The sequence below is a fragment of the Paramormyrops kingsleyae genome, chromosome 12, assembly GCF_048594095.1.
Source record: "Paramormyrops kingsleyae isolate MSU_618 chromosome 12, PKINGS_0.4, whole genome shotgun sequence".
NCBI classification, from domain to species: Eukaryota; Metazoa; Chordata; class Actinopteri; order Osteoglossiformes; family Mormyridae; genus Paramormyrops; species Paramormyrops kingsleyae.
The window spans coordinates 29,384,415-29,405,707 of NC_132808.1; the positions used below are offsets into that span (position 1 = coordinate 29,384,415).

Below are 21,293 nucleotides of genomic sequence, written 5' to 3' on the forward strand. Positions count from 1 at the left end.
TTTCTGATGTCACGAGTTCCCAAATCCATGAGCTATATTCAGAACCTCATCTTTTTTGGGGGAAGTTAGTTGTACGTTTAATTATCCCTCACTGCTATTTTGGCCTGGATTTCACCACTTTTCCCCTCTTTCTCAAGATGCTTACCTTTTATTTTAATCGATTAATTGTTTTGAAATCAACTCCTACTATTTTGTTAGTAATTCTGACATCTTTTAGAAGACCATGCAGGGTTCATTTCAGGGGTGGGGCATCAATATTTAAATCATGCTTTTAAAAAAAATCGGTATATCATGCAATCACATGCACACCTGCATATCATGTAGCAGGATATGTAACATGCTGGATCTCTGAGCTTCACTCGTCCATGTAGGATCTGCACCAGCAGCGTTCCACCAGGAATTCTGAGTCCTAATCGCCACCATGGCACTGTAGACAGAAACTCCGCAGTGGCCGTATCCAGCTTGCCCGTGGGTGTGTGCGAGGCATTTCTGGCATTAGGATCTTGTGTCCCAGGTCCGCTCCGGACTTCCTGCACGTGGGAGCCGCCGTAAAGTCGAGTTTTTCTCTGAGCGTGATGGGGCTGTCTGCGTTGTCTGTGGGGGTGCGATGGCTAACATCATTAGGAAATCTTTGCCTGAGGAATGCAGCCCCTCCCTTATTGATCACATCTGCTTGGTTCCAGACCTGGAGCTCGCGAGCGATGTGGTAGCCGGACCGGACCTGGTCTGCTATTCATCTTGTAGGCATAGGCTAGAGGACCTGCTTATTTCTCACTCTGCTTGCTCAGGAAACCTTGCCATGCCAGTGGGCCCAGTGTACCCAGCTTTGAGCTGGGAAACCAGTGCCCACTATCATGCAGCCCCACAAGCCCCCCCAGTCTGAACACTTTTTATCAGTCAAACCATCTTCCCCTGCTGCTTTAATTTCCCAGAAATTTGGCAAAATAGACCCAGCGGCTTTTAATAACATTTTTTTAAACAAAAATAAAAAATAATACATATAAAGACAGATTTTAATTTTAATATTGTCAGCCAGGGGAAACTAAGGGGATTTTTAAAAAATCCCCATTCAGCTTGCCTACGAAACTCATTAAACCTTGGAGCTAAGATTATGTGCCAACGCTCGGTTTTTTTGGCGCAATATTTCCCCGACAGTAGCAATCAGTATGTTAATACAGTAAAGTATCTGGATAAAAGCGCTATCGCCGCGTCTTCGCCATCGCTGTTATTTCTCGTTGTGTTCAGGGCGTTAAGTGTAGGAAATAAACGGAGTTGGTGTCAGATGTTTATTAAAGTATGAAGGGTCGAATATATATGGTTTTACAGGCCACAGGGCAGAGTTTGAAAGGCGCAGTTTTTGTTTGTTGTTGCTGTTTGCTTTTCATCAACGACGGCGGGCAGTGGGATTTCTGTTGGGGGGGTTTTAACTCCCCGAAGCTTTGATATAATCTGGCTCCTCTGTCCCTTTTCGATGCTGCGATCGCCGCCTCGTGTGCGCGGTGCGCTCGCCCGCCGCTGGGGGTGCTAATGCGCGGCCCTGAGTCCCGGGGAACGGGATGAATTACGGAAACTTCCCCTTTTCGCAAGAAATCAGTGACCGAGCTGTGCGTTCACCACCCCAAACTCACCACAAATAATCGATTAATAAGTTGCGCATTTTTGTCTGTATGTGATGAATTTCATACGTTTTTTTGTTTGCGATATGGTTAATGATATTGAAATTCTTTCAGGTGTTTTTGAATCCGTAATGTTTTATTCTGTGAATGGTTAACCTGCAGAACTGGTTGTCTGTGTCTCTTACGGGCTCTTATCGAATCAACAACAACAACAACAACAACAACAACAACAACAACAATAATAATAATAATAATAATAATAATAGATTTTACTTGGTGGCACCTTTCATGACACTCAAGGTCACTGATGACGAGTTTTTCCGGTCTGAAACAACATCGTATTAATGGAATGTGGTGTTTGAATCTAATGTGTTTCTCAGTTTTCACAAGATGGGTTAGAGTATGACTTTGTAATGCCGAGGAATTATCTGCGTATTTATTGCTGGCAAGCAGCTGCTTCGTTTATAATCACTGCCGGCGAGATAAGAGACATCGAACGTGACCTTATGTTTGTCGCTGGTGGAGTGAGATTAGTGTCAGAAATTCTGGCATCAAACAATGAGGTGCCTTGCTTTACGTTTATGAGAAATCACTGACTCCCGGATCACTGGGTCCTTCTGTAGGGCACGGCGGGGTCAACCAGCTGGGAGGTGTATTTGTGAATGGGCGCCCCCTGCCAGACGTGGTGAGGCAGCGCATCGTGGAGCTGGCGCATCAGGGTGTCCGGCCCTGTGACATCTCCCGGCAACTGCGGGTCAGCCACGGCTGCGTCAGCAAGATCCTGGGCAGGTGAGCACCCCCGCCCTGTAGCTCCGCCCACTATCCATACTCAGTGGCCTCATCCAGTAGTCCCGCCCAATGACCACGCCCACCAGCCAAGCAGCCGCCCTGTAGCTCCGCCCACTTTCCATACTCAGTGGCCTCATCCAGTAGCCCTGCACAATGACCACGCCCACCAGCCAAGCCCAGCCACCGCCCTGTAGCTCCGCCCACTTTCCATACTCAGTGGCCTCATCCCGTAGCCCTGCACAATGACCACGCCCACCAGCCAAGTCCAGCCACCGCCCTGTAGCTCCGCCCACTTTCCATACTCAGTGGCCTCATCCCGTAGCCCTGCACAATGACCACGCCCACCAGCCAAGCCCAGCCACCGCCCTGTAGCTCCGCCCACTTTCCATACTCAGTGGCCTCATCCAGTAGCCCTGCACAATGACCACGCCCACCAGCCAAGCCCAGCCCCCGCCAGTAGCTCCACCCAGTGTCCCTACCCAGTCGACCCCCCCCTCACCACCTTACATTTTGACCCAAACCTGCTACTTCATGATTCACACCTGCGACTTGCTTGCACGGTTCCTTTCACACCTGCGACTTGCTTGCAAGGTTCCTTTCTCCCTTTGCACCGCAGTGTTTTTTCACACTCAGTCCAAGATTCTTAGGCCTTGAACTTTTTTTGGTGACACTTTGGTGGAGGGTGCGCTATTCCAGTATTCCAAACTTAAAAGGCCCTCTGCGCCCGCAGCTGTGACTCTACACGCTCTGGAATAATGCGAGCGCCGTTGATTACAAGCAATGGAGGATTTGGGATGAATACATTATATTTATCTTCTCTCCCTCGCCTTTTCTTTCATGCCCCCTCTCTCTCTTTCTCACTCTGTCTCTGTTTCTGCTTTTCTCTCTCTCTCTCTCTCTCTCTCTCTTCGGAGACAAACCCTGCGAACGGCCCAAATCCTGCCCCTCCCGTTCTCACAATGAAAGCTTACAAAAGGAAAAGATTCATCACATTTGGAATTTGCATCAAAATGAAACTGGTACCGTATTTCGTGCAGAAAGGGAGAGAGGGGCGGCCTGAATGGGCGAGGGTGCAGGATTAGCGGGCAGGGCTCTCGGCGCTGTAGAGAAATGTGTTCCTCATTGTTCCCTGATGCGTCCCCTTAATGTCTCTGGGTGTCTCAAAGCAGCACTGGAGTATTTCATTTCCTCACTGCTCCACCATCAGTAAAAAAAAAGTCCCATTCATTTGGATCAGACCAAATAAATAGATGACAGATAAACCCCGGCTTACCCAGGGTGCACTGGGGATCGATTCACCATCATGTGACAGTCCCCCGCCGCCTGGCCCTGCTCCCCGACTTGCTTTAACATTTAGCAGTGTTAAGTGCCCCCCCCCACACCCCCAGAAAAGACTGCTGTGCTGTGCCCCTTTGTAACAGTCCTGTGATCTGACCTTGGCCGAGGGTTCGATTCCCAGCAGGCCATATGGCTGGAAAGCCAGCTTAGCAGGGCCTACCATGCTCTCAGGGCTTAAGTAGCACGGGGGCTGAAATTAGGGGCTGATTAATTAGGAATCACAGTCACACTGGGGGGATCTGAGATACTGCAAGGGTTTGTACCTTAGAGTCACACTTGCATGCTTTTATCTGAAGCAACATGCATTTCTGAGAAATGAGCAACTGGAGTTAAGGGACATGTTCAGTGGTCCAAGGGTGACATCACTCTGCTGATCCTGGGATTTGAACCTACCGATCACACGCACAGTGTATTAATGTGCTGAGTCACCCGATACGTGTTGGAGGAAGGGGGGGGCGGAGGTTGCGAACACTTGCTGTGTAATGGCAGAGACCCGAGCACACTCTGGCTTTGCCGTAAATGCAATGTGTAAATCCGGCCCGACATGGACCAGTAACGTGTGGAAGTCAGTGAGAGTGTAGCCATTCTGGAGACACGCTCCGGTATGCTGGCCCCTGGGGGCCCGAGCAGCCAGAGTGTTTTGAGGGCCGGGGGGCAGGGAAGACCCCACAGCATGCAGCCCCGGGGAGAGATGACACGTGCTGCATAGTAACCCCTCCCTGCCCCGTGTCGCCTGGTGGCCCGTCATGGCACGCCTCCAAACTGTGTGAGGTACCTCTCTCTAACCCTCTCTCTCTCTCTCTCTCTCTCCTGCTTTTCTTCCCTCTACTCCCTCCTTCTCTCTCTCCCATCTTTTATCTCCCTCTCCTTATCACCCTCTCTGTTTCTCTCCTTCCCCTCTTCTCTTTCACTGTTTCTCTCCCTCCAACCCTCTTTCTCCCTTCCTGCCTCACTCTTTCTCTCCATCCCATTCTCTCTCTCTTCCCCCTCTCCATCCCTCTCTCCTCCTCCCTCTTCCCCTTCTTCCCCTGCCGTGTACCGTGCCATGTGCAGGCAGGGTGCCATGTGGCCACATTCTCCGTCCTGAAAGCTGACTCGTGCTAAATGAATAAAGAGCAGCGCCCCCACCGCGAGTAATTTGGCAGATGCTCATTTGCCCCCCCCCCCCTCCCTTGGTACAGACCCCACACGCATGCCGGCACCGCCTGGCCCTGCCAGGCGAATCCTGAGGAAGCTACTCATGGGTGACCATCTGACTTCAGGTCGGACTGGCATAGCGACACAGTGATGGATGGCGCCCAAATTATTAATTCATCTTATTAATCTGTCTTCCAAGCGCCTATGCGGGGGAGGCAGAGCGGGGGGCCTGGAGCCTGTCCCAGGGAGCATGGCGCACGAGGCGGGGGGGACGCCCTGGGTGGAATGTCAGCTTATCACAGGACACCCGCTCTCTCACTTAGTCTATTAGCATACACGCTAATGCTAATGCTAACCCTTAACTGCACGTTTGCTAACCCTTAACTGCAAGCTCCATGCAAACTCCATCGGGGGTCGGGTGGAATTCCAGCCAGGAGCCCCACAGGCAGTGGGATGCAGTGATACCCTCCTGATTTTACTCATGCTTCTGGAAGAACGATCCTTCTAAGTCTCTCTCAATTTTCCCCAAGTCGATATAAAACCCGAGGCCCATTTGCCGGTTCTTCTCCTGACCCCGGACCACCTCCGCCTCGCCTGTCCCTCAGGTACTATGAGACTGGCAGCATCAAGCCCGGCGTCATCGGCGGGTCCAAACCAAAGGTCGCTACGCCCAAAGTCGTCGACAAGATCGCCGAGTACAAGAGGCAGAACCCCACCATGTTTGCCTGGGAGATCCGCGACCGGCTGCTGGCTGAGCGGGTCTGCGACAACGACACCGTGCCCAGCGTCAGCTCCATCAACAGGTACCGGCCCGGCCTCCACAGGGCCCGCTAAGCGCTCGTGCCTGGGAGGACACTTACGTGTTTTCATTTAGTGGATGGTTTTATCCAAAACAAAGAGTGACAGTCATCTGCGGTGTAGGGCTTTGCTCCGACTCCCAACAGTGACATCACTCTGCCAACCTTGGAATTTGAACCAGTAACCTTTTGATCACTTGTGTAGTTTCAGTACCACACACCTGATGAAATGAGGACACTGTCTTTTAAAAAAGCGATTTCTGATGCAGATTTTTGTGTTTATTTTCACCCAGTAGAGGCACAATCGAACGCAGTGAAACTGTTTTTCATATCACTGGCCCTTGACAGAGCTATTAGCTGTTAGCTATTAGCTGTTAGCTATTAGCTGACCTAGTGTAGCTACTATAAACCAAGTAACTAACTAGCAGAGAAAAGATTCTGGGTCGTCATTCTATGTTTTTTTCCTGTATTCTTTTAGCTAGACCTAGGACTGGCTAATTAATCATCCTGTTGTCAACTTTAAATAATGAATCGAATTATGAGCCGTAATTAAAACGCAAAGGCACCATAACAATGTCTGGTTAACGGCGGAACATGAGGCGGCTGAGAAATTGGATTGGGACCGGAGACAGGCTGTGGGGGCTGGGATGGCTCGTTTGGGGGGGTTGATTCAGGGTGTGGGTGCCAGGGTGATTCTCGGGGTGAAATCATATCTCTGATTGGCCAGGCGGCTCGAGCACCCAGACTGAGTGAGTGGGCCCACCTTGAACACATGTAAACCCGGCGACCGGCGCTCGGGAAGCGGGATCAGGGGCCTCGGAGGAACTTGCTGGGGCCTCGAACACATGTAAACCCGGCGGCCGGCGCTCGGGAAGCGGGATCAGGGGCCTCGGAGGAACTTGCTGGGGCCTCGAACACATGTAAATCCGGCGGCCGGCGCTCAGGAAGTGGGATCAGGGGCCTCGGAGGAACTTGCTGGGGCCTCGAACACATGTAAACCTGGTGGCCGGCGCTCGGGAAGTAGTTCAGGGGCCCAGGAGGAACCTGCCGGGGCCCCCAGCTCCATATTTATGAACAGAGTGCAGCTCGCTGGTTCGACACAATGTGTACAATGACATCGCCCCCCCCGGGAGAGAGGAGCACGGCTGTGCATGGGCAGTCATGCAGGAAGCGTGTGGCCTGACTGCCATGTCGGCCTGCCTCGGCCCCGTGGCCCCTGTCACAGGCCACGCACGCACACACACACGCACGCACACACACACACACACACACACACACACACACACACACGCACACACACACACGCACGCTTACACACACACACACACACACACACGCACGCACACACGCTCATGTAGGGTAAACATATCCTTATGGGGACCGCTCATTCATTTCAATGGGAAAAACGTTAACTATGACAACCTTAACCCCCACCCTGCCCTAACCATAACCATAAGTAACCAAACAAAATACAAGAGTTTTTGCATTTTTAGTTTTTTCATAGCAGTCGCAGATTTTTATAAAATAGAGTTTTCCATAACCGGTCCCCATAAGGGAAAAAAAACGGATATTTATCACGTTATGGGGACATTATGTCCCCATAAGGATAGGTAAACCCGCTCACACACACACACACACACTCACACACACTCTCTCTCTCTCTCTCACACTCACACACACTCTTCTCTCTTCTCCTCCACAGAATCATCCGGACCAAAGTGCAGCAGCCCCCAGGCCAGCCGGGCTCCGTGACCTCTCACAGTCTCGGTAGGGGCCTCCGCCGTCCGCCTGCCGTCCCCCCGCCGTCCCCCCGCCGTCCGCCTGCCGTCCCCCCGCCGTCCCCCCGCCGTCCCCCTGCCGTCCCCCCGCCGTCCCCCTGCCGTCCCCCCGCCGTCCCCCCGCCGTCCCCCTGTCGTCCCCCCGCCGTCTCCCCGCCATCCCCCCGTCGTCCCCCCGCCGTCCCCCCTGCCATCCCCTCACTTTGCCCTCCCCATCCTCCTATTGTTCCCCCACTGTTTCCCTGCTATCCACCCACTGTCCTCCCTCATCCCCCCCGTTGTCCCCCCACTGTCCCCTTCTTGTTCCCCCGCTGTCCCCCTGCCGTCCCCCTGACATCCCCCTGACATCCCCCCTCTGGCCCATTGCTGTCCTCCCTCATCCCCACCGTTGTCCCCCTGCTGTCCCCCCGTTGTCCCCCTGCTGTCCCCCTGTCATCCCCTCTGTCGTCCCCCCGCTCTCCCCTTGCCCTCCCCCCGCCATCCCCCCTCCATGTTGTTCCCCTGGTGGCCAGACAGAGCAGGCCATGACTGCGCCCCCCCCACACCTGTTCCCTTCTGCCTTGTCGGCTCTTCCGTGGTGGCGTGGGTTATTCTGTCACATGTAATGCTGCTCCGTGGGTCCGTGACGCCTGTCATGGTACTCAGTTCGCATCCAGGGGTTGTGGGTCAAGCCCCCTTGCTGTTGGACTCTGCCCCTCACAGCCAAGTTGCACCCTCTCCCCACTAAGCCCCACCTCCTCCCTCCAGGCCCTGTCCCTAGCTGCTAGGCCCCGCCTCCTCACCACTGGGCTCCATACCCTCTCCGCCAGACCCCGCCCCTCACCATCAGGCCCCGCCTCCTCACCACTGGGCTCCATACCCTCTCCGCCAGACCCTGCCCCTCACCATCAGGCCCCGCCTCCTTACCACTGGGCTCCATACCCTCTCCGCCAGACCCCGCCCCTCACCATCAGGCCCCGCCTCCTCACCACTGGGCTCCATACCCTCTCCGCCAGACCCCGCCCCTCACCATCAGGCCCCGCCTCCTCACCACTGGGCTCCATACCCTCTCCGCCAGACCCCGCCCCTCACCATCAGGCTCTGCCCCCTCACTGCTGGGTTCTGTTCCTTTGCAGCCTCCATGAATCAATCAACTATGCAGATGAATCTCACATGTGCAGCAAAGAGTGATATCGGTGCAATTGGGGTGAGCGGCATCGTCGGCAGGCGGAAAATTGAAAATCAAAATAAATCCTGAGGTTTGGAGTTTTGCCATGGGGGCGGCACTGTGCACGTGTGTGTGTCGGTGCGTGTGTATCTGTGTATTTGGGTGCGTGCGTGTGTATGTGTGTGGGTATGTATATTTGTGTGCATGTTTGCGTGTGTGTCTGTGGGAGTGTGTGTGTGTGTGTGTCTGTGTGTGTGTGTGTGTGTATCTGTGTATTTTGGTGCGTGCGTGTGTATGCGTGTGCGTATGTGGGAGTGTGTTGGTGCGTGTGTGTCTCTGCATTTGGATGCGTGCATGTGTATGCGTGTGTGTCTGTATATTTGTGTGCGTGTGTGTGTGTGTGGGAGTGTGTGTGTGTGTGTCTGTATATTTGTGTGCGTGTGTGTGTGTGTGGGAGTGTGTGTGTGTGTGTCTGTATATTTGTGTGCGTGTGTGTGTGTGTGGGAGTGTGTGTGTGTGTGTCTGTATATTTGTGTGCGTGTGTGTGTGTGTGGGAGTGTGTGTGTGTGTGTGTGGGAGTGTGTGTGTGTGTGTCTGTGGGAGTGTGTGTGTGTGTCTGTGGGAGTGTGTGTGTGTGTGCCGCATTATCTCATTAAAGGAGAATTCTCTCCCAAAATCAGATAATTAAAATAATGAATTAGGTAGAATGAGGAAGAGTTCCGGCTCCCGTTACATTTTCCACATCATTAGACAGTAAGTTTGTGGCGTCAGACTCCCCTGAGCTGCTCCATGGCGCCTCTTTGTCATCAGGCTGCTGCCGTCGGAGGGGAGTCGGGGTTAGGATCACACACCATTCTGTGAGCTCTCCCCTGGGAGACAGGCAGGGGGCGCTGTGTCAGGGGTGGCCACGCAGGTCCTTTATTCTCCTGTTAAAATGACCTCAGTATCCTGTCTGCCCCCCCCCACCCCACCCCCACCCGCAGCTTCCACGGTAACCGTGACTCAAGTGTCTGCAGTGACCAGTGACACGGCTGGCTCCTCCTACTCCATCAGTGGCATTCTGGGAATCAGCTCGGCCGCCGAGGCCAGCAAGCGCAAACGGGAGGAAGGTAGGAGGGGCTCGTTTCTGCGTGGGGGGGGGGGGGGGGGACTCCACATGTTTGGGTTTCGCTGGCAGGATGAGGAAGCCGAAAATGGAAGGGCGTACGTGCGCGTGTGTGCGAGCCACCAGCCGTAGGCGTGTTCGCGCGGCGAGAGGCGTGCAATGGCGGAAAAAGAGAACGGTGTAAACCCGCAGGGACCCTCGCCTCCGATCCGGCTGCGGCGTGCTGCCAAACCTCAGCAGCAGTACGGTGTGAGATCTGACTCAGCTGTCAGCCATCAGCCAGCCGTACCCTCTACCTTTACTAGACAACAAAAAGGAGCATAAATATCCCAGCTACCTTAATTACCCCTTTCAATGTGAAGTAATACAGGATGATAAATGATTTTTCAAGGGAGGTGAGACAAAAAATAGGCTACCTGAACCCCCCCTAAACAGGGACTAGAATGACTCAGTCTGTAAAAGACTAACTGAACCACGTATTTTATGAAATGATCAGCTTGCCTCAGTCTTACAGTGCTACTTTCCCACCAGACCATGGAATATTCACACGTATGACTCTTAAACTGCCTCATCTTTCTGTGTGTATCTCTCCATCTCTCCATCTCTCCATCTTCTAATCTCTTGTCCCCATTTATAATTAAAATGACCTTGAGGCCATTTACCTGTTTATTAATACTGGAGCAGTGAAGGCCGATGTCTGGAATTATCCAGCGGGATTCCAGAATGTTCGCCGGCCAATCGGGACGCGGGGTCAGACGTTCTCTTTCATCGTTTATTTTAATAATGGAACAGTGCCGGAATGGGTGATTTGCGATATTGATGGCACCTTGGATACGGCGTTTGGCTAGCGGGCGCTAAACACGCGGCCTTATGACGCCCATGCAGGCCGGGGAATCTGCCCCTTTAGATGTATTGCTAAGTGCGGTAAATAGGCTCGGGGCTGGGAGCAGCCAGGCAGCGGAGCGCGTGTTTGTTGGGCTGCAGATCTATTAGGCCTCTATCGAGATGGGGGGGCATGGAGCCATCGTTAGTCCTGGGCTGTCAGCGAGGCATATTTACAGTAAATGAGCCACCCCTCCTCAGTGTTTGCATAAGGGCACATATGACACCGGCTCAATTATGCCCCTGGATCCATTAATCACGCTGGAGTCGGGCTCATTTAGGTGGAGCTTCCGACCGGGACGCCGTGCCACAGCTACCCCTCCCTGCACTACCTCCCGTCCCTCCCTGCTGGCCATTAGAGCGCCCCCATGTGGTCATTTGTAGCCAGATTTCTGAAGTCCCTAACCCACCTCCGCGTGGGAACACTGGGCCCACGTGTCTGAGATATCCTCAATGACACACCTCGTGTGACACCCCCCCCCCCCCCTCCCCGCTTCCTGAGCCACCCCCCTCCCCCTGGATGGGGCTCTGCTGGATGGCCATTAACCGGGGGCCGCGGGCGGGGGTGCGCAGAGCTCATGTAGAGTCGGCCCAACCAAAACAAACATGTTCATCTTGGGGGTGGGCATTAAAAAGCCATTGTGCAGGGAGACCCCCACCGTAAATGGGCCTGGAGCAGATGTCAGGGTGGTGGAAGGAGGCGCCCATCCAACGCGGCCCCTCCAGTCAGTCCTCCCCCCCGCAGACAGACCACGCTGTCCTGCGTCCTTCGTCAACAGCCATGGTGGCACAGACCCCAGTCCTTACTCTGTAGCCCCGCTGTGGCGTCCTGGAGAACTGGGGGGAAGACTGGAACTAATCAAAACAAATTACCTCAGTCACCTGACTCTGCCCCCCCTCAGACAGCTGGAGGCCACGCCCCCATCTCTTCTCATAGGCTCAGGATATTTCAGAATTCTAAAGAACAATGTTCGTTGCCGTCGGCGATGGTTGCTGCGGTAACTTAACAGGAATGGCTAAGAAGCCTCACAGATGCCCCTGTAGACGGTTCTGAGAGTGCCAGGATGCTTGCGATCACTTCCATGTCCTCATCTATCCGACCGCAGGCCTCTCCATCGCCAGTCCGGCAGGGACGAGGTCCGCGCGGTTAATCTTGTTAAGCGTGGCGTTAATTACAGTGCAATTAGTGGGGGCTTGCCGGCTTAATTGACGCTACATGCTGTTGGCATCAGCGCCGTGATGAAGCGGGGCATCCCTAAATGGATTTTTAATGTCCGGACTGTCGCCCAGCGCTGCTGCATGGCTGTGGCTCACCGGTGCCGGAGGAGAGGACTGAGCGGGAAGCTCCATCAGGAACAAGCAGGTGGATTTTATTTGACTGGGTTGATGCTGGTGAAGCTTCTGTCTGCAAAAGGGCTTCATGAAGGTTTCTGCTAAAAGGAGTTTTTCACTGCAGCAGTTTTTCACTGGTGTTTCTGCTGCCCTTCAAAAAACAACAAGACACCAAGGCACAAACGGGGCATAACTGCTCCAAGGCTCTTTTTCAAGGGCAATGGCTGTCCTCTGCCCCCCCCCCCCTCCCAGTGACAAAGGTTTCCATAACTTGTTAGTAGATGTCAGCCAGTTACTAGGTAGACTGAGGCTGTTCCAGTTTGTGCTTGTTTTCATCCATACTGTGTAAAAACATGAGGTACGTGTTTTATGAATCCGTCCGCTGTCCATATCCGATTTCCCCTAGGCCTTAAAACACACCAACCGGGGGGGGGGGGGGGGTCTGTATGGTAGGCTGGTCCATCGCAGAACGCATGACTGAGTGCAGTCACACACACATACAGAAACACACAAACACATACAGAAACACACAGACATACAGAAACACACAGACATGCAGAAACACACAGACACATACAGAAACACACAGACACATGCAGAAACACACAGACACATGCAGAAACACACAGACACATACAGAAACACACAGACACATACAGAAACACACAGACACATGCAGAAACACACAGACACATGCAGAAACACACAGACATGCAGAAACACACAGACACATACAGAAACACACACACATACAGAAACACACAGACACATACAGAAACACACAGACACATACAGAAACACAGACACATACAGAAACACACAGACACATGCAGAAACACACAGACATGCAGAAACACACAGACACATACAGAAACACACAGACACTTACAGAAACACACAGACATGCAGAAACACACAGACACATACAGAAACACACAGACACATGCAGAAACACACAGACACATACAGAAACACACAGACACATGCAGAAACACACAGACACACACACGTTTGTATCCATGCCTTTGTGGGGACCATCCATTAATTTCTATGGGCATAACTCTGATCACAACATGACAACCTTAACCTACCCAGCCCTAACCTTAACCACAAGTAACCAAACATTTTTAGTTTTTATAAAATTGAGCTTTCCCCTGTGGGGACCAACAAATTGTTCACTCCAACATCAAAATAATGGGTATAGTGACTGATGTCTGGGTTGTAGTGTAGTGATTGATGCCTGGGTTATAGTATAGTGGTAGACATTTTGGTTCTAGTATTGTGATTGATGCCTGGGTTGTAGTGTAGTGGCTGGTACCTGGGTTGTAGTATAGTGGTAGACATCTGGGTTGTAGTATAGTGACTGATGTCTGGGTTGTAGTATGGGGATCGATGTCTGGGTTGTAGTGTAGTGGCTGGTACCTGGGTTGTAGTATAGTGGTAGACATCTGGGTTGTAGTATAGTGATTGATGTCTGGGTTGTAGTGTAGTGACTGCTGTCTCAGTTTTAGTATGGTGACTGATGTCTGGGTTGTAGTGTAATAACTGGTGCCTGGGTTGTAGTATACAACATAGTGACTGATGTCTGAATTATAGTGTAACGATCATATATGGTTTAAAGCCTTATGACAAAAGTGCAGAGAAATCTCCTAAAAGTTACTTGTCTTAAAAATGGGGATCTGAGTCTAGTGACATAATCATAACAAGCAATCATTTTCAGTACACATGTGTGGATCATTGTTTATGTGTAGTGGCGACTCTAACTTTGGTTAATGATGACTGGCTGAAACCATCTGAAGATGAAGATGCTATGAGAGCAAAGCATCTCCTGCACATGGAGGTGCCACATATATCAGGGCTGATATAGGGGAGGGGGTTCTGGGGGGGGGGTCGGCAACAGGCACAAATCATACAGGTTACTGGATGCTTTAATGTGCCTTTTGTAACATAATAAAGCAGAATTTGTAATGGCACAAATTTCCCTTTGCCATTAATTTTCTTATTTCTCTCTCTGTGCAATTTGTAAAAACACAAAGGAGCTGAATTCATAACAACTTCCGGCATAGCCGCTTTCTTCATAAACCATTCGATGGCAAAACGGTGAACATACCCAAAGATTTACTCGGAAATTGGGAAGAAAAAAATGTGGATTGATTTACATGCGAATTTATTTTACGCGTCCCTGTAAGAATGGGGGCAGCCGGAAGGGGCATCCTACACGTCGGGGAGGAACATCTGGCTTACCATGGTATTGCTGGGCAGCCCTGGGTGCTTCTGTGCTGCTTAGATTTGCTAGACTGAGTCATACGGATGCGAGGGCTGGTACTGTACTATGTATTAAAATAATGTTTGAGTAAATCTCGGTGGGAAATAACATCCTCTCACTCACGTGCTCCTGCAGCATGAATTCACTATGTATTCCGGGAAACCTGTTGTGATAATAATAATAATAATAATAATAATAATAATAATGATGTATAATATATATAATATGTTAATGATGTAAAAAGCCGGAAACTCCGCTTTAGAGGCGTATAGAGGCACCAGCTCACGCGTTTCTGAGGCCGAGGCTTCAAGAAAAAAACAAAAGGCAGGAGAATCCTTGATTCCATTCATCAAAATCCTTCTCCAAACTCTCTCTGTCAGGCACCCGGTCTCCCGCCGTGCATCGCAGGCGTGAACACTCCACAATTTATTCCCTTTTAATTAGCATAACTTAGCCCTCGTCAACGGGACACGCGACATGTGATTAAAAACCTCCCGGTTAAACGCGGAGGTGGTCAAAGCCGAGGGAGTTTTTGCGTCCGCCGTGAGAGAGGCTTGTAAAACCCGCGTCTCGTCGCATTATCTGCTGCAGTGTTTATTTTTGGGGCTGCTGGCGTGATGCTTTGCTTTTCAGGGCCTCTTTCGGTGCTAACAGGAAACATCGGGGGATATCATGCCAGTATGGTAATACATGGTAATACATGGTAATACATGGTAATACTGCTTGTTTCCTGATTTTCTCCAGATCCGTTAATGTTAGCAGTCCTGTAGGGAAGTTTGATTCCATGTTTCATCAGTGGGGGGGTGGGGTACTGCTCCTTTTATGGCGGTGGGGGGCTGTTTCTGTATTTTTGGACCAAATAGTAAAGTTCTTGGCGTAGTCCTGTGATTCAAGTATGGATTGGCAGGCAGAGGGCTGGGTTTGGGTGGGGGGGTGGGGGGGGTCAATGGCAGCTGTGTGGTAGGCGGGTTGGGGGGTGTTCAGGGGAAAGGCCCCACACGACCTGCAGTGACCCCGGCCGGCCAGGGGGAAGTGGCCTGAATGGGCAGAGCTTGTGCTGGGTACAGACACAGAGGCTATTGTGTCCCTGTCTGTCTCCTGCCTAAAGACCAGCTTCCAGGGAGGGGCCTTTGACAGAGGGGGGAGGGGCCTTTGACGGAGGGGGGAGGGGCGGCGACCTCCCCAAGCCGGAGCCTACCAGGCAGCGCTGCCCCCTATAGTGCTGCGCCTTACGCTCAGTCGTGGGGACCCCGTACTCGGATCTGGTGGGGGGGGGGGGGCATTTTTGGAAATGTAACCAATGCGTCCTGTGTTTTCATCCCCTGTACCCCTCACTTCCTTTCTGACTTTTTGCCCCCTCTCACCCCCCTGAGAGGCTTAGCTTGAGTCAGTGGGGGGGAATCGGGGGCACTGGGGGGGGAGCCCTTTCTCCGGCCCGCGGCCCCCTCGGCGCCCCGGGCTTTGATCTCGCTGGGAGCGGTGGCCCCTGGAAGGCGCTCACCCGCGGCCGTGGGCCGTCACAGAAGCCCTGAGACCCCCCCCCCCCAACTCACTATGCTAATCTGCGCCTAGCAAGGAGGGGGCCACCGCCTGCATCCGCCCTCTCTGCACCTCCAGCTGACGGACTTGTTGGGGTCCTGCCCCCCCCCCAAAAGGCTTTCATTTTCAGAATAGACAATGAAATGGAGAAGGGGGTGAGGAAAGGGCCAGAGCAATATGGCTTCATTGTTTTTTTTTGTCTCGTACATAAAGGAAAGACAGCGAGCCGGCGAGACTTTCCTGAGCTGCCGGTCGCCCGACCTCCTGGTCCTGAGCGCTCGGCGGCCATCGTTTATTCACGCCGCTGTCCGCAGGCGGTCAGGAAGGACTCCACTGGGGTGAGGCGAGGGAACGTTTGACTGGAACTCCATGCTGGGATGGCAGGGGGTGTCCTCACTGCCCCTGGGGAGGGCGGCGGACGTGTTTAAGACACCTTCCGCGCATGTGGTTAGGGGGACCTCTGATGGACACTCAGACCCGTGTTAATTCCCGTTACGCACTCAGGTTCTGGAAACAGCTGCCCCCCCCCCCCCCCGATCCGTCTGTCATGGCTGAGCGCTCAGCGTGACCAGTGGAGAATAACATTTCACAGCCGTGCCGGGGCCCGGACGCCCGGGAACACGCTCTGACGCTTGGGGGGCACGTTACGCGGCGCCGGCGTGCGACCTCGGTGGATGTGACTCTCTGTGATCGGCCTCGACCTCACAGCCGACCTGGATGCTCATCATCGGGGTGCGAGATCCGCAAGGAGGTCTGGGACTGAAACACATGTCAGTCCGGGAACAATTATTTAGATTTTCATACAGTGTTTTTTCCTCCAGTTCGCCAGGAGAACAACGTAAGATAATAATTAATCAAAATAGGTCACCGTCAGGTGAAGCGCCAAAAGAAAGATTGATTGGCGCTACTTTATTGATCCCTAAGGGGAAATTGTCTTTTTTGCCCAAGATTGAGAGACACAGACGTACAGTTGAGAGCAGGCTAAGGCTACGTCCAGCACCCCTGGAGCAGCTGGGATTAAGGGTCTTGCTCAAGAGCCCAACATCAGTATTACCTGGCTTCTGCTGAAGCATGGGCTTCATCTGCATGGGGGGGGGGGGGATATTCGGGTGTGAGGCTTTAAACAGTCTGTCTTAACAATATGGGCTTGCTTACTTCCTGTTTACAATATGGGCTTGTTTACTTCCTGTTTACAATATGGGCTTGCTTACTTCCTGTTTACAATATGGGCTTGCTTACTTCCTGTTAACAATATGGGCTTGCTTACTTCCTGTTAACAATATGGGCTTGCTTACCTCCTGTTAACAATATGGGCTTGCTTACTTCCTGTTTACAATATGGGCTTGCTTACTTCTTGTTTACAATAACAAAAGAACCTTCTCAGCCTTGGGGCGAGCTATGCTTGTGATTGGCTGAGCCAGGCCCCTCCCCCCATATATCAAGACCCGGCTTGAGCTGTTAGGATGTGGCAGCATCATTGGGTTGCACCTCGCTTTGGTCACATGACTTAGTAGCAAGTGTTCCCCTCTTAAAGTGACAAGAGATATCGTCAGTGTTGGTCAGTCAGGGGGACGGTGATTTATGCTTATGATGTGTGATGTCGGACTGGTTAATCAGCAGGTCCAATCAGAGAGCTCCTCTCATATACAGGTTACTCATATACAGTTACAGGTAACTGCTATGTTTTCTGCTCTCTTACAGCATGAGAGTTGGCAAGATGGGCGCGTTGTCGCGTCATTCTCTGAATCCATGCTACGATTCCCTCCCTCAGGCCACCCCCCCCCCCCCCGACCCGGCAGTCCCCCCCCACCCCCTTCCGGGCTCGTCAGGGCAGCCCCCCCCCTCACTTTCTCTGGTCTCACACTTCATTCTCATCCCTTCTTATTCTTTTTGATTTAGTGTCTCTGATTGCCTGACTGTGGCCTGGTCCCTGGGGTTGAGCCAGACTGAGGACCGGGGGGGTGTGGGGGGGGGGGGGGGTGATGGGGCTGCCAGGAGGGGTGGGGGGGTTGTAGGCAACGCTGGGGGGTGTGGGTTTGGAGGTAGCAGGACCACAGGGGACTTTGGAAAAACAATAAGGGTTTCTCAGCAAACAGGGATGAGTCGCTCCCCGGTCACCCGTCGCCTCCGTTCCCCTGATGGGGGGCGGGGGGGCGCCACTGTCCATCTATGAAAGCGATTAGCGCACGTTTACAGACGGCCCAGTCCGGAAGCAGCCAGCCTACACATACCTCACGCCGTCAGTACAACATGCTGATGTTCATGCGCTTTATAGTCGCCTATTGATGATGTCAGAGCTCCCAGCACTGTGCAGATGTAAACAGAGGCTTAAATGTGTTACCTAGGCAGAGTCTGACACACAGCGGTATATAAAAATAGCTCAGTTTGGATTGACATCTTAGCAGAAAATGAACAGTCTAACCCAGAATAATTTAAACCTAAAATCACGGGTAAATCTCTATTATTTGTCAGGTTGTTGGATAGCAGTTGTGATAGTGTGCAAGTCTGTTACTACAGGCTATTAAAGGCTGTGATTTTACCAATTAAATACCTTTTTATCAGTGAGGTATTTAAGGCCCACATGCAAGCAAAGCTGATGATAGATTGAATTTGGTGGATTTGAAATTTGGGCCCCCTTTTTCACTTGGTATTTCCATCCATCCGTCCGTCCATCCATCCATCCATCCATCCATCCATCCATCCATCCATCCATCCATCCATCAATCTTCTAACTGTTTATCCTGGACAGGGTCACAGGGACTGGGTATTATGTTAGTCTGCCTACTAAAAAGCAGATTTTATGTAGGAGGGCACAGCGAGTTGACGCTCCAGCCGGGTCGGATCACATGCACCCTCTTGGACTCCCCCTCACCCCCCCCCAAAGCTGCTGGGCCACACCGATGAAGAAAGCAATACATGGGCCGAAATGGCACCATCAGCGAGACATGATTGATCAATTGAATTCTATCAGCCGGAGTGGACAGCGGGATTAACTGGGTCGCTCGGGTTCAGCCAGTTAAAGAGTTCTGCTTGGCCCAGCTTCATTTCACCCGGGCCGGCCTGCTGAAATTGGTCAATCAATAGAGGCTGGAGACGGGGTACGACGTCGGGGGGGCGGGTGTGGGGCCGGCCTGCGTGTGATTGGGTAATACTCGTGTGTGCGTGTGCAATTAGAAGTGGGGGGGGGGGGGGTCCCTATGTGGCCTTGTCATCCACAGCCGTCTGAGTCCCTCAACAAAAAGTATTTGGGGTCCCCCCCCCCCGACTGGCAGTTTTATTTTGTCTGCCCGAGTCGTGCTTTGGGTCACATTTGGAGACAGGTGCAGCCAGGAGGACTGCGAATTGGAGGCTTGCTCTTGTCGGCTGTTTCTCCTGGATCGCTTGTGATGGACGCAAAAGTATCACTCGGCGCTCGGGCCAACACTTCTGTCCATCTGCCAGCAGTCATAGCTTAAATCTGTGTGTCAACACTGGAGATAAGTTAGTACCCACACTTATAGCTGGATGGGCGTGAGTGTGTGTGACTGCTGAGGTTGGCAAGTGTTTTTACTACAGCGGTGAACTTTTGTTGTGATTTGCATGCTATTTTGCTCCAATCAGCCTGGTCCTCTGTGTCTCCTGGCCTGATTCTGTCTCTGTGTCTCCAATCCTGATTCTGTCTCTGTGTCTCCTGGCCTGATTCTGTCTCTGTGTCTCCAATCCTGATTCTGTCTCTGTGTCTCCTATCCTGATTCTGTCTCTGTGTCTCCTATCCTGATTCTGTCTCTGTGTCTCCTGGCCTGATTCTGTCTCTGTGTCTCCTATCCTGATTCTGTCTCTGTGTCTCCTATCCTGATTCTGTCTCTGTGTCTCCTGGCCTGATTCTGTCTCTGTGTCTCCTGTCCTGATTCCGTCTCTGTGTCTCCTGTCCTGATTCCGTCTCTGTGTCTCCTGTCCTGATTCCGTCTCTGTGTCTCCTGTCCTGATTCCGTCTCTGTGTCTCCTGTCCTGATTCTGTCTCTGTTACTTTTGCCCTGATTCTGTCTCCTGCTCTGGCCCTACAGCGCCTCTCTCTGTGTCTGTCTCATTGCAGCACTGCAGGAATCTCCGCTGGCAAACGGCCACTCGCACCCAGGGCGGGACTTCCTGAGGAAGCAGATGAGAGGGGAGCTGTTCTCACCACAGCAGTTAGAGGTACTGGACCGCGTATTTGAGAGACAGCCCTACCCTGACCTCTATCCCACCCCCGAGCCCAGCAAGCCCCACCAGGTAAGGGGATGACCTCCCAGCTGCTGGCTCTGGCCCCCGCACCCTCTTGCGCACTCATTCTGCAGCCTCTCTGCTTTCTAAGCCACTTTTCCACCTCCTCAGGTACTGTACTTTTGGAACTAAGAATTTGGTACTTTTTTTTCCATTGACTTCCAGTTGAGCACCACTATCAGTACCAGTACCAAAAGTACCAAACCAGCTGGGGTAATGGTTCGATACTTTGATACTCTGGAGCAGGACTTGCAAACATGATTATTGTTGATTGGTTATGGAAATAACCTGCATTACAAACGCAAAATACATCAGCCATCCTGAAAAAGCATAGCTGCAAACTCAGAAAATAATGATAAACAAAATAAAAAAAGTCATGATAATGGATGCATAGACAAATGAAGAGACCCAAGTTTTGATTGCAATCTGGTCAGAATATACGATTCAATGAGATGTGGATGCCATGACAAGAAATTAAAATATTTGCTATTATATACTAGGGTTGCACAATATTGGAAAGATGTCAAATATAGTACTATGATTTTGTTGAAATAAAAAATGGTTTAGCAAAAAAGGAGTTCAAAATAAAATTCTCACAAACCTGTTTAGGAATTATTTAAACGGCAGGAATGAAAATGATTATGATTGTCTTGAAGATTGCATACAGAGCTAATGCAAAAGCTAAACTTTTTAAGCATATATAATCTTGAAACGGAACAACCATTAAAATTGCAAAGCTTGCTAAGTTTTGTTTCCTATGACAGAGTAAACATGTTTCAGCGAAATCCCGCCACGCTATAATGTCCGAACAGTATGAAAATGCCTGATCAGCTGACTGTTGCAGTGCCTGCAATGTATGAATTGCATGTGCATAACATGTGATGTCAATATTCAAAATGTATTAATATCACACATCACCCAGCCCTATAATATACTTTAAAAAGCCATCTTTGAGTTAAGTACAAACCACCCCACCTCTGTTGTGATGATGTCACACAGCTGCAGACACCCCACCTCTGTTGTGATGATGTCATACAGCTACAGTCCCAGTTTTTACACCAGTGGAAAACCAACACAGGCACTACTTTAAGTTTGGTACTTTTATGAAGTCCCTGGTGTTGTGGAAAAGCGCTCGTAGGCCTGGATTATCTGCCCCCAGCACCATTTGCTCGCATTTACACACTTCAGTGAACTGTCTCCTGCCTTATCTTAAAATTGATCTTGGAATAGTTCTTAAGAAATTTATCAGGATTTATTTGTTACATTCAGCTGATGTGTATGTGTTACATACAGCAGAGGTGTGTGTGTTACATTCAGCAGAGTTGTGT

The 21,293-nt window shown here is 51.5% G+C and overlaps 1 protein-coding gene across 4 annotated transcripts in view; it reads left to right on the forward strand.

Moving 5' to 3' along the window:
• Nucleotides 1-21,293, forward strand: part of LOC111847301 (paired box protein Pax-5-like) — a 65,533-nt gene that overhangs the window by 11,613 nt on the left and 32,627 nt on the right. For 2 of the 4 annotated variants that reach the window (XM_072697919.1, XM_072697922.1), the window contains exons 2-6: nt 2,240-2,405; nt 5,486-5,683; nt 7,380-7,444; nt 9,586-9,711; nt 19,799-19,974. In XM_072697919.1, the coding sequence (XP_072554020.1) occupies nt 2,240-2,405; nt 5,486-5,683; nt 7,380-7,444; nt 9,586-9,711; nt 19,799-19,974 (731 nt within the window). The remainder of the gene's footprint in view (nt 1-2,239; nt 2,406-5,485; nt 5,684-7,379; nt 7,445-9,585; nt 9,712-19,798; nt 19,975-21,293) is intronic. The other 2 variants (XM_072697920.1, XM_072697921.1) reach the window with 1 other exon arrangement.